Source organism: Panthera uncia, assembly GCF_023721935.1.
Source record: "Panthera uncia isolate 11264 chromosome A1 unlocalized genomic scaffold, Puncia_PCG_1.0 HiC_scaffold_17, whole genome shotgun sequence".
NCBI lineage: Eukaryota > Metazoa > Chordata > Mammalia > Carnivora > Felidae > Panthera > Panthera uncia.
This window is the reverse complement of record NW_026057577.1, coordinates 112476305-112489656: the sequence shown is the minus strand read 5'-3', so window position 1 is coordinate 112489656 and position 13352 is coordinate 112476305. Positions and strand designations below refer to the sequence as shown.

At 41.4% G+C, this 13352-nt stretch overlaps 1 protein-coding gene across 1 annotated transcript in view; it reads right to left on the bottom strand.

Annotated features, from left to right (window-relative positions):
- The window catches only part of LOC125934586 (chondroitin sulfate proteoglycan 4-like), a 70440-nt gene that overhangs the window by 32505 nt on the left and 24583 nt on the right, over positions 1–13352 (bottom strand). The window contains exons 5-6 of the mRNA XM_049648073.1: positions 9463–9639; positions 1425–1623 (exon numbers count right to left, since the gene is read on the bottom strand). Of these exons, the coding sequence (XP_049504030.1) occupies positions 1425–1623; positions 9463–9639 (376 nt within the window). The remainder of the gene's footprint in view (positions 1–1424; positions 1624–9462; positions 9640–13352) is intronic.

The window sequence follows — 13352 nt, the reverse complement described above, 5'->3', positions numbered from 1 at the left end:
AGTTTCTTCATCTCTAAAATGGGGTCACTACCTCGCATGGCTCAGAGAACTTCTGCAGAGTAAATGAAGTGGGTCATGTGACCACACTTCCTGCGGTGCCAGCAAGGGCCAGAGAGTCAATGATTCCTTTTCATTGCAAACTACATAGTTGTAGGAATCGGAAACTTCCCTTGGGGGAGTCGCTAGAACAGTCCTCCGGATTTTGAAAATATGATAATCTTTTCGAAAAATAAAAACATTTCTAGGCCCTCGTCTAATAATACTCAGATTGTCAGTATCTAATAATCAAAACCACACATCGTTGGCGGAAACTTCCTATTAATTCAGTGCCTATTTAAATGAATTGTATCTTATTAATCAGCACATCTGCACACATTTAAAAAATGAGAACATGCATACATGGAAAAGATCATCCAGTCTAGGAACAATGCTTTGGTCCGTATGTGGTAGATTTAGTATCTTGTTGCAATAAAATTAACCCTAGAGGTCCTCAGGCTACGGGTTTGGAACCGCTAGTTGAGAGCGCTCACATAATAAATTATTTTCAGATTATTTGGGGATTCTTTCCGTTAACTGCAAAGATTAGGAAATTACTATATTTGAATTTAGAAGATTTTTTTTTAACTTTATTTTCTCTACTATATTTTCAAAGAAGTTAATAAAAATAGCTGACCAGGTATGACTGCCAGCTTTCCCATCATGCCCCCTGGCTCTTACACCTTCCCATTCATTCCTACAGGCTGGGAATGGGCTCATTCCCCCTCCCTGTCCAGTGACAAGGGCAGCCTGGAAACAAAGCCAGGCTGGATCACCCCTTCTGCAGATTTACAGTGACTGTTTGGATTATTGATTAACGGAAGGAAAAAAAAAAGGCTTTTAATGTCAGAGTCTTTTAGAATTACAGTTATAGTCGCTCATTAGTTTATTCACGTGTTCACCTATTTAATGTTTGTTTTGTTCACTAATGTATCTCTAACATAAGGACCATTACTTGGCACATAATAGGTATTCAATATAATTTCATTCTTTCAACAAATGTTTGCACTCTCGTGCGGAAGACAGACAACAAACAAATAAACAAAGCAGTCTCTACTACCATGTCAGGAAGTCAGTAAGGGAGGGGGAAGGACAAAGACTAGATGCTCTTTTAATGGGCGGTCAGGAAAAGGCTCTCTGAGAACGTTATATTTGAGCATCGACTTTACATGACCATGTGAGTAAGCCATGTGTGAGTTATAGGTGCTCTCTGATGTTTGCTATCATTAGCCTTACAAAAATGTGCCACTTAAAAAAAAAAAATTACAGGGCCCAGAGGGTTTGGGGATGGCTTGTGGTTTTCAGTCAGCAACTGCTAGGTTTGACTCTCATGTTAGCCTCTGATTGAAACATATTTTAATTTCACATCGTTTCTCTCTATGACATACCAGTGTGTACAAACACTAGCAGGCCCTTGTTGATTTGAGCCTGGGTGAAGTTCTGGATGCTTTGGCCAGGAAAGGACTTGAGAGCCAAATGCCCATTGCTGGGTGGACTGACCCAGTAGATGAGGTCCTGTGGGGAGGAGTCCTCATCTTCCGCACAGAGGTCCCCACTGGTAATCTCGGTGACAGAATTCGCCCATACCTTAAAAAGAAGAGAAGCACAGATCTTGCAAAGACCAGTTCCAATCACATCCCACAAGTAAACTAGATAGCTATGCTACTCTGGCTTCTTGCACAAAGATTGAAAAACTAAAGCAATTCAGGGGCCCCTGGGTGGCTCAGTCAATTAAAGCGTCCAATATCGGCTCAGGTCATGATCTCACGGTTCCTGAGTTCGAGCCCCGTGTCGGGCTCTGTGCTGACAGCTCGGAGCCTGGAGCCTGCTTTGGATTCTGTGTCTCCCTCTCTCTCTGACCCTCCCCCACTCAAGGTCTGTCTCTCTCAAAAATAAATAACAATTAAAAAAAAAAACAAAAGCAATTCACTACAGCTTTTAAACTATGAGGATTCTTAATTCAAAACAGACATATAATTAAATACCTGATGAAATACAGGACATGCTGTAGTGTTTGTTGAATTTATGAGGTTTATGAAGTCCCAATTAAAAAATAGCATTTGTAATTATTTATTCAAAATTAATTATTTAAAGTGCACATTTACTTACATAAAGTATAATAACAATAAAAGTTGATGGCTGCTAAGCTCCTTCTGTACGCTTGGCATATGCTAAGGATGGAAGCATATGCAAAGATTCCACATGGAATTTTAGAAAATCCTAGAACCTACTTCATGAGGTTGATTTAAGGATTTCTATTTATTATTTTAAGAGGCGAATGATTTCACCAGATTTTAAATATTTGAGGGAAAACACACATTGCACACTGAAAACATTTTCCTTTATCTTACCTGTCTTGCAGGAAAACACATACCTGGTGCCTATGGCCTTGCAATGTTTGCTGTGCGGGTAGCTCATCCACAATTATTTCTGAGTAATAGTCTCTAATTTAAGATATATTTACCTTGCCTAAATACCTTCGTTCCACAATTCACCATTAATTGAGCATCTACCATGTTCCAGGCAATGTTCTGGGTGCTTACAATTCATCAGTAAAAGAAACAGAGTCCTATCCTCATGAAGCCTACATTCCAGCAGGAGGAGATGAAGGGATACGGGGAAGAAACAACAGGCATAATAAAGAAATGAGCAACGTGGACTGTTAGGAGTTCCCTGGCACTGTGAAAAAAAAAGTGAAACAGATCAAAATGAGGGGCTCAGAAGTGGGAGAATGTTAAATAGGAGGCTCATTTGAGGAAAACTGGAAGGAAGTGAAGGAGGAGCCATGTGGATATCTGGGGAAAGAACATCCAGGCAGAGGGAACAGTCCAAAGGTAAGAGCAAGCTTCAGCTGTATGAGGAGCAGCAAGGAGGTCAGTATGGCAGGAGAAGAACAAGTGAGATGAAGAAGACAAGAAGAGGAGTCAAGAACGTAGTGGAAGGTCAAATCCTGCAGCGTCTTGATGGCCACTGTAAGAACTTTGGCTTTTACTTGAGTGCAATGGGGAATCATCGTCGGGCTTTAGGTGAGGAGTAACTGGGCCTTAACAGAACCCTTGTGGTTTCTGTGTCAAGAATAGACCAAGGGAAGGCAGGGGTAGAGGCAGGGAGACCACTTAGCAGGTGACTGTAATAATCCCAGAGAGGGATGAGAGAACAGAGTGGCCAGAAGTGGTTGAGGTGGTAAGAAGTGGTCAAATTCTAGGTGCATGTTGAAGAAGGAGCCAACAGGGTTTCCGATGAATCAGATGTGGTGAGGTGTGGAAGAAGGAAAGGTGGAAGAATGAAAGAACGACTCCCTGGTTTGGGCCTCAAAACCCAGAAGGACAGAATGATCATCAACTGAAATGAGGAGATCTGCAGATAGGGTGGATTTGGGAACTAAGATCAGGAATTCAGTCGTGAACATGTTGAGATGAAAATATATATTTAGACATTGAATCACATTTGATGGAACGAGGCTGTCTTGAGTTTCTATAACCACGCAGTCACATGGTATTTCACTAACACTAAAAATGGGTGGCATTATCGCTAACTAAAATTTCATATTTCTATCTGTATTTATAAATGTCTTCCCTATAGAAACACTATGCATACTTTCAAGCTTACGTCATTCTTTGCTGCCTCTCTAGAGCCTTATCATCTATGCTTGTTACCAACTTGTTTAAAAATTCAATCCTAAGTGATTTAAAAGCTATCTCTCTGGTCTAAGGGGCTGTTTTCCTTAGTAGTGTAGGGAGCTGATGAAATATCTTAATTCATTCCCACTCATTATCTAATAACTATTTAAATAGAATTTGAGAAAGGGATATCAGAAAATACATGATTCCTACATTTTCATATGAGGCATGATACACCATTTCAGCTATGTAACCTTGGGCACGTTTCTTAATTTCCCTGTGCCTTAATTGCCTAATTAGTAAGCTGGGAATGATAGAATTATTACGGATAATGAGTGATTTGAGTTATATAAAGTACTTAGAATAAGCTTCACCTGGCGCATAGTAAGAATTCAATAAATATTAGCTTTACATTATCCATATCCTTCATCAGAGTTGGTTCTAAAGATAGAATACGCTTTTTTTTTTAACATTACTTAAAAATCATGATTACCATTACTGGAGCCCTTCTATAACATGAACTTCAGCTTTTCTTTAATTCCACAGCATCTCTCCATAATTTGGGGTGCATAGTTCATCTGTTTCATGATTGTACTGTCAATGCATGCTCTTATATCTTGGCTTTGGGAATATGCCCACTGAGGACTTTTCAGCCCTAACCTCTAAGGACATCAGTTTTTTAATCGCTCCCAGGATTGCTGATCAGCCTAATGTTCAAATGATAAGGCTTTGGTCTTCAGTTCATCACGGAAAGCCGCCAGTGTCTCTAAAATATACAATTGGACTATTTAACAAAATTCCAAGGCCGCTGATTCTACGTTTTCACTTTTTACATTTTAAAATCCATCCACGTGTCTTATTCTCCTTTCTTTAGGAACATAAGCTGGTTTGGAAATGCACTGCCATTCTCTTCCTGTGACTCGTAGATACTCATTTTTTCCAGGACTGTGCATACAGAAGCTGGATGAAGCATGTTTTCCACTGTGGCTACTCTCCCGTGCTACTCTCCTTTTGCCCCCTCTTGCCTCTGTAATATACCATCTTTCAAAACAAGTGGAAAACCTGCCACTCAAAACAAGACCTGGTAACTTCAGGTCTTCATTTCCACTCAAACCAAATTTAGTTCAGTTCACAGCCCCACTGCTTTGGGTGAGGCTCGATTTAGTGCCCAGTCATTGGTAAAATAGTCATATCTAAAAAAAATTTTAATGCATTTATTGGAATAAATTTTTTTTAATTCACCTTTAAATTAAACAGAAGGCCAGTGGAATTTAGAGACCTAATTACAATCCAGGATAATCCTAATTATGATCCTAATGTTTAAAAACCCAGACCTCTGTTTTGAGCTTCATGTGAGGGATGTGAAGTGTTTCTAAAGTTACCATCCCACTATCCGACCCTTCTAGGCCTTCAGTCAAAATCTCAGGCTTTGCTGCCCTAATTCTTCCACTGTCCCAAGCCCTCAAAGCTTTTTTTAGTGATGACAAGTACTTATCAGAAACAAACAAATGGTTCTATTCTGGGTATAAAAGACAACAACAAAACAAAATGTACAGTACTGAAAGCCAAAGTTGAAAAACAGGAAAATGAAGCCCCCTTGTGGACACAGATACGTTTGGTCAGCTATGCCCAGAAATTACTGGTCATACTTGAATACAAAAGTACTCAGTAGAATATATTTCATGATAAAATGCAAAGGATTCACCTGAGTTGGTCTAACTCCACGTCCTAACTCCAGGGTGTCACAACGGAAATGATTTCCTGCACCACTGAATGACTTTGGAGTCCAACCAGTCACAAGTCCCATGGTTTAATGGCATGCTGTTTAAAATACTTCAGGAGAAAGGGGTGTATTTGAAATGCTATGACAGAATGGTTAACATTCAGATTTCTGCCTGTGAAGTCCTATCCAGAGTCTGAGATGTTATCAGTGAGTCTACCCTCTATGCCCCCACCTCCTTCTCCCAAATAGACTGCAGATAACCCTTCTTGCCACTTCTCCAAGCTCTGATGACAAGTAAGGAGAGTAAGTGGTCATGTGATAAGCTGAAGGTCTTGAGAAGATTCTGTTTAGAGAGTCAAAGACAGCATAGAATCTCGGGACTATGATGGCTAATATTCTGTGTCAAATTGACTAGGCCATGGGGTGCCCAGATATTTGGTTAAACATTATTCTGGGTGTTTCCATGAGAATGTTTTTGGATGAGATTGACATTGAAGTCAATCGACTGAATAAAGCCGAGAAGTCTCCCACACATAGGTGAGCCTCATACAATCAGTTGAAGGCCCGAGGAGAATAAAAAGTCTGATTCTCCTGGGAGTAAAGAGAATTCTTTTCTGTCTGACTGCTTTTGAGTTGGGACATCAGGTCTTCTTGTGACCTCCATAGGGAAACTATACCATTGGCTCTCCTGGGTTTCCAGCTTGACGACTCACCCTACAGATCTTGGAACTTGCCCACCTCCATAATCACATAAGCCAATTCCTTATAATAAATATGTAATAATATAATTCCTTATCATATATATAATATATGTATCTATTATACATGTATATATATAATTCTTTATAATAAATATACATATATGTAATCTATGTATCTTTACACATACACATATACCAACCCACAACTCAATCACGGTTTTTCTGTCAAGGAAGATGAGTCTCAGAGAAATTTTGCCTAAATTGGGCAAGTTACAACACTTGAACTCTGTTCTTCTAACTTTAATCCAGAACGTTCAAGGCAGGGAATGAGATTCTTACTGAATAAATTCAGAAAGAGCCAGTATCAAATGACCACATCCATTAAAACTGGGAAGTCGCCCCCTTCCTGGCCTGGATCCAGGCTATCCAGGGAAGAAGGTAAGAAGAAAGGAAATGGCCCTTGCCCACAGCTACTCTTCCTTTTTTCTTGAGAGAAACTCTCCGATATTGAGGATGGGGGGGAAAGGGTCTGGGCAAACGGCCTGAGCAAGCTCAAGTTCATGGCAGAGACTGTATCTCGCTAATTTAAAGGGAAGACAGAATGTACACAGTCTAATGTACACATTTTTCCTCCCACATTTTAATGTTCTGAATGCCTTAAATGGACGGGAATCTTTCAGTACAATAAAGTATCGTTAACTTGATGGTGCATCTTGTAACGGACAGCACCTCAAAGCTGCAAGCCAAACCCAGGAGAGGGCTTCAGTTCCTTTCCACGAGGAAGCCTGAGAGTTCACTACTTTATTCCTCGGTCTTCCTGTCCCTCAGCCCACTCCAGCTCTTCCCCCATGTCCGTCTAGATTTAGGCCACTCCCCTGGATCTTCCTCATCCTGCAGTTTTGCACCACACAGCAAAATGCCCAACTCCTCTGCCGAGGTTCCTGGGCAAACGCTTGCGTGTCAATCCAACTGCCGCAGACCTATTCCGTAAAGTCCACTTTGGTAGGAGCAAGAGGCACAACAGCTTTGGGGCTTTTTTCTTACTAATAAAGACAGCCCTTGATCACATGGATGCACCGGCAGAGCCTGAGTCAGTCATGGGTGGCGGGCAAAGCGGCAGAGCATGATGGTGAGACAGTCAGACTTCCCACACCTTCCCTTGGTGCCGCTCTGGGTCTCAGGGTGCCCATTATAATGAGGACATTCATAACAAGATGCTTTGTAGGGTTGTGAAAATGATACCACTTCTGGAAGATGTCCAGTACTATACTCCGTAAGCACACAATAAACGTAAGCTTTTATAACTGCGCTTTAATCATCGCTGACACCTACAATCCCTCACTCTGGCGTCAACCTACTTCTCAGATCGCTTTGCTGAGAGTGAATTCAGTAGATACTAGCACAACAAGAATCTGTGAAAACAGAGGTAGGCCTACCAATGTGACCAGCTAGAACCATTCCCAGGCTGTTTGGACAATGACCGGGAAGTAAACTCAAAATTAAGTGACAAGTTACAAAGGCATAAACACCATTAGTTTGTCACTTAAAACGTAGAGGCTGAATAATGAGCCAAGCTGTAAAATAAGAGCACTAACAAGTCTATTCCTAGATCCAACTATTTCGAGCAAGTAAAAACAGATTTTTAAACCCCAGAATGTTTACATGTTTAACAACATAAAATGTTCTCATTAGATTAGCCCCTGGTGAGCTCTGCTCATGTCTACCTCTCCTGTATCCCTTATGACTATCCAGCTTCCTCTGGACTTCTAAAGTATCTATTTTTTTTAAATTTTTTAATGTTTATTTATTTTTGAGGTGGGGGGGGATGGCAGAGAGAGAGAGGGAGACACAGAATCTGAAGCAGGCTCCAGGCTCCGAGCTGTCAACACAGAGCCTGATGCGGGGCTTGAACCCATGAACTGTGAGATCATGACCTGAGCCGAGGTCAGACGCTTAACAGACTGAGCCACCCAGGCACCCTTAAAGTATCTATTATTAATTATTTACTCTCACAAGAGGTATAAACAATGCTGAAATTGACACATACATATGTTGGAAGATTTGTCTCATCCAAATTTCAAAGTGAATACTTCAGATTCCCATACTTGGGCATATCTGAAGAATGAATCCCCCAGGAGCTTTAATGTGCGAAGGGCCAAGGATTCTTCCAGAAATGCAGCTAACACTAAAGGAAGAAAGAGTGGAGACAAAAGCCCGGTCTCTGAAACGTGGGCCAGTGCTGGGGGAATTGACAGTTTATATTCTCATTTACTCCTCCCTTCACCAAATATTTTTTGTTTACTAGGTGTCAGTCATTGTTGGAGAGCATGACAAAAGACATGAACAAGCCATCCGGCTCCCGTGCTGTCACTCTGTCCTCAGCCTGTCATTCAGCTGTCATGCGATTTCCTCGTCTGTCCAAAGAGGAATGGTCCAGTGAAGGAAATGGTAGCACATCTCAGTGAGCTAGAAGCTCTTAAGAGTGTTACCTGGCACATACTGTAAATAGCTAACAATTCTTTTTTGAGCACTTACTACTACAATAGCTGTAATTATTCTCCAAGCCAGAACAGCAAATTCACGCCCAAGTCTTTAGAAGAAGGATCAGTGAGAACGAGTGATTTAAGACCAAGAAAATCTGCTGAATGAAAGCATTGGGATACTTGATCGTAAACAGGCTTCAGATCAGGGGAGGAGCCAAGTGGTGGACACCATGCGACAGCCAAAACACGTTTCTTTATCTGTGAGTGCCTAAGAAGCACCCCCAGGGGATTCTCAGAAAGAGTGAAGAGTGATGGAAGCTCCCAGAAACAGCAAAAGACTGTCACATGACTGTACAGTGTTTTTGTTTTGTTTTGTTTTGTTTTGTTTTGTTTTGTTTTAATTCTAATACTGGTACAGCCTTGGAGTTTTTCAGTAATGACAGCTACCATTTATTGGGTCCCATCCACGTGTCAGGCACTGTGGCAGAGTTTTACATCATTTTATCACTTACTCCTCACAAGTCTGCCTCCATTTCCCACCACCTCGATAAAAGCAAACTGAAGGGCTAAATAACTTGCCCAACGTCACACACTTCACACTAGGGAGTTGATGCTCACCTGCCCACCCTAACTAGAAGAGGCTATGCCTTGGGGAATACGGTGAGAATGACACCCACTCAAGAAATACAATCTGACGGTAACTCATTGGGATTCATCATCTCCCAACTGTTACCAAACAGAATGTCCTGGTAACAACTAACATTTATTTAAAACCAGTAGGAATATGTTAATTATACATACATAGTCCTATGTCTTGTTATTTAACATTAGAAATAATACAAAAGAAAATCAAATTGGTAGTGTTGAGATTACTATGATAAAAAGCAAGGAGCACTTACCTTAAGGATGTTATTGGCTGTTATTATTGGAGCCTCATCATTTACTGATTCCACAGTTACAAAAAGAGTTTGGGGCAAACTCTGTTTTCCAAGCTCTGAGCTATTTGCAAAGATGGTGAAATTGTCAAGAAGCTCCTCACTATCATCATGCACATAGTAAATCGCTTCATTTTCCACCTATAACCACCAATAACAAAAATCACCAATTTACTGAAATGTGATTTAAAAACAGGAACACATTGCTATCATCCTAATTTTTATGCCTCTCTGAAACACAGAAGCATGTGTTCATCCTATGAGGTTGGATTCCAACAATCAGAGTGGAGATTTTGATGGATGGCATAGTTTTTATGAAGCGATGCCACATCCTGGAAATAAGTTTGAGGAGGAATGGAATGATGCTGCAACATGGGGTAGTAAAGAGAACTCTAGACTGGTAATCGGGAAACCTGAGTTCAAAGGCTATTTCTCCAAACAAAATGTGTTGTAGGTAAGTGATATCATTTGGCTGCTCTTCCAGTGGAATGACACCCACTAAAATTCAGACTCTACTTGCTTATTTACAGTGACTAATGTTTAAAGTTGTGGAATGTTTTGTTAGACAATTCCGAATGTTAGGTTCAGGCTCTGAAGCTTCTACCCACTTGTTGGACTTCGGTTGTTTGGCGACATCTGGACCAGGGCAACTATTAAGTTTCCCCAAACTTCCCTTTTCTGAACTAAGCATGCATTATTTCTGTAACTGTTCTTTGTATGAGAGACTATACATGCTACCTCCTAATCCTTTTCCTCCTCCAGAGCACAATCATTTTTTGATACATCTCTTAACAGACACTACCCATAACTAGCTACCACACATCTCCTGTGGACAGAATATAATGAAATACATCAAAACCAAATTGTCTATCAAGGCAGACTTCCCTCACCCTGATAACACAAATGAAAACCTTTACTCAGGTCCTTGTTAGGGTTCATCTTTCTTATTTTCATTCTGAAACGGTCAGTAAGTGAATTAATTATTCCTCTTGGATTTGTAACAACCACAAATTTGATCAGAATGCCTTTCATGTCCTTAAGGCTCTGATGGAAAATACTGAGGAGCACAAGATCATAATTAGAGACCAAGAGAGTTTTAAAGCTGGAAGGGAACTTAGCTTCAGTGAGCCTGTGACCCAAACAGACAATGGCAGACAACTTCCAAAGCCCAACAGGAGTAGCTGAACTTCTGAAAAAGTCTCTGAGGTTGTGTTTGTTTTGATAAAATACTGCCAAAGAATTCAACTGTTCAACTTTGCCCATTCCTATGGTGCACTTCCTTTGAGCAAATACTTTTGATCTCTTAGAGGTGTTTCTGATGAGTTGAAAAGTTCATGAAGAGTCTCAAGGGAAAGTTTTGGCCACTGTACAAAGGTGCTATGGGAATTTCTTTGGAGTTCTGTGGGCAGAAGAATTCCAGAACATAGGTCTGAGCACAAGTTCTGAAAGATGCTGGTTTAAGCTATTTGAAAATAAACATAGAAGATGGCATTGATCAGAATGTGAGAGAATTTATACCGAAAATGCTTTAGAAACATAGTATTTAAGTACAAGTTGCCTCCTCAGTATTTTTCCTGGAGAAATATATCGCTTCTTCACTGGAGTGGTACTCCCCCAAATTACATGCCATTTAATATGCATTAATCCAAAGGCAAAGAGAAGATTTGGTGGGGACTTTGCCTATTTCTAGACTTCTAACACTAGAAAGATATCAGCTCACCTGAGCTTAAAAGACACAACAAACTTACAGAAAATCTTAAAAGGTTGAAAAGTATTCGGTCTCCTGTCACCAGACTGTTCCGTCCCTCCTCGCTCCCCATTTCACTTCATGTTAAAGGAGAAGCAGAAGGCCCTCCTGTGCTGGACCTCCTTAACCTCATCTACAGCTCTCCCGGCACAGCATGGAATCCCTTTCCTGCTCTCCACACAGCTGTTCACTTGCCTTTCCCTCTGCCTGAATGCTCTTCTTCCATATCTACCCACTCACCCATCCGTCACCTCCTCCAGGCGTCTCCTCGGATGCTGCCTTCTCAATGGCGCCTCCCGACCACTTGATTTGACACTGAACACACACACACACACACACACACACACACACACACACCCCACTGAAGGCTCCAGCATTTCCCAGCTCCTTTTCCTCGTTTATTTTTCCCCACAGCACTAATCTTCACTCAATATGCCATTTATTTCACTTATTTGTTTTGTCTGTTGTCTCACTCTGCCTCCTTCTTTCCTCCACCAGGAGAAAAGATTATTAAAGCATGGATTATTGCTGGATATGTTCACCATTGTATCCCCAGGACCTAGAACTGGCATGCCTGACACATAATAGGTATTCAAAAACAATTTGCTGAATGAATGAAGGGCAAACATGGCCAGGGGCTCCTTCTCCCAGCCACTAACACTATGGCCATTAGTTGTTAGGGATTAGTGCCACTTTACGTGAAAACAGTGATGTCACAAAACCTGGAGACCTTAGAGTCACACAGGAAGAGAAAGTGTGAAGGGGTCATCTGGAAGAGCAGACAAACATGACCTTGACTGTGAACAAGGCTACACAATCACATAGATACTCCAGGGAACACACAGACTTGACCTACAGATTTCAACCAACCATTCTAAAGACACGCTTCTTACAAAGTGTAATTAATAATGAATTGGCCAAGACAGGACCACAATTTAGTGCTCTCTCCCTCACCTAGAGCACACAAGGTGAACAATAGTAGATTCAACTTGCACCAGAGCAAGTGGTCATCTTGGAGGGTTTGTTGAGCCATTGAGGCGGAAGCCATGAGGAAGAGATGTCTGCAGGGAGGCATTAAAGGATCAGTTTCCCTGGGTCCCCAGTAGAGAAGCACTGATTTCCAAGGTTGTTTTCAGTCCTCAGGATTCTCTGTTTCTCCCCATGGCTCCCTGATGCCTCCTGGTTCAGTCTAACCCTCTCAACATGTAATTCAAGACTCTCCCCCAGTCTGGCCCCAGTTCTCTCTGCCGCTCCTAAGCCCATCCACAAGTCTTGCGGGGTGTTCCGCAGCCCCCAGAACCAATTCACTTTAATACCTCCATGTCCTTGGCTAGGCTGTTGCCTTTGTTCATGCTGCTTTTTAAAAATGTTTTCTCCTCTGCTATCTCCCTGATCTTTCTCTCTTTCCTCAAGTCTTGCTTAAATGTTATTCCCTCTGTGAAGTCTTCCCTATTCTCTTCAATTAGAGTCAGATGTAACAACTCTGAACTTCCTTAGCACCACTGAAGAATGCTCTGTGAGGCATCAAAAGGGGGTACCTCATATTAAAGCTTGTATGCCTCATCCCCTCCCCACCCCCCCGCCCCCACACACACAGCATCTCCTGAGAGCAAGCAATATGGCTCCTTATCATGGCAACCTTGCATAGCAACTTAAACAGAATAAGAGTTTAATAAATCGATTCAAGTCCGTTGATAAGATGAAATCCTGAGAAGCAAAATAAAGCAGCCCACATGGGTTTACAGCTAACTAGACAAAGATACCCAGAGATGCCAGGTGGTTGTTAAAGGTCTCTAACCTGAAGAGTGCGTATCCCTAGGATCTTATACAGGAAATGGTGGTAAGATACTTTTCAATACTTAGAAAGGAATGGAAATCATTCTTTTATTCATGATAAGAAAGCCAAATCTCACAATAATACCAACCTGGCCCAAAGCAAAGAAACCTGAGAGCAGCCCAGAGTTAATTGGTTATTTTGCACTGAACACTAGATTGTACCCAGCTTGTATTGTGTTGTGGGGACTGGACCATGGAGCCATTGATAGCACTACGCTCACATAGGGCATGGTACCAAGTAAGCACTCTATCAGCATCTGTTGATTGAATA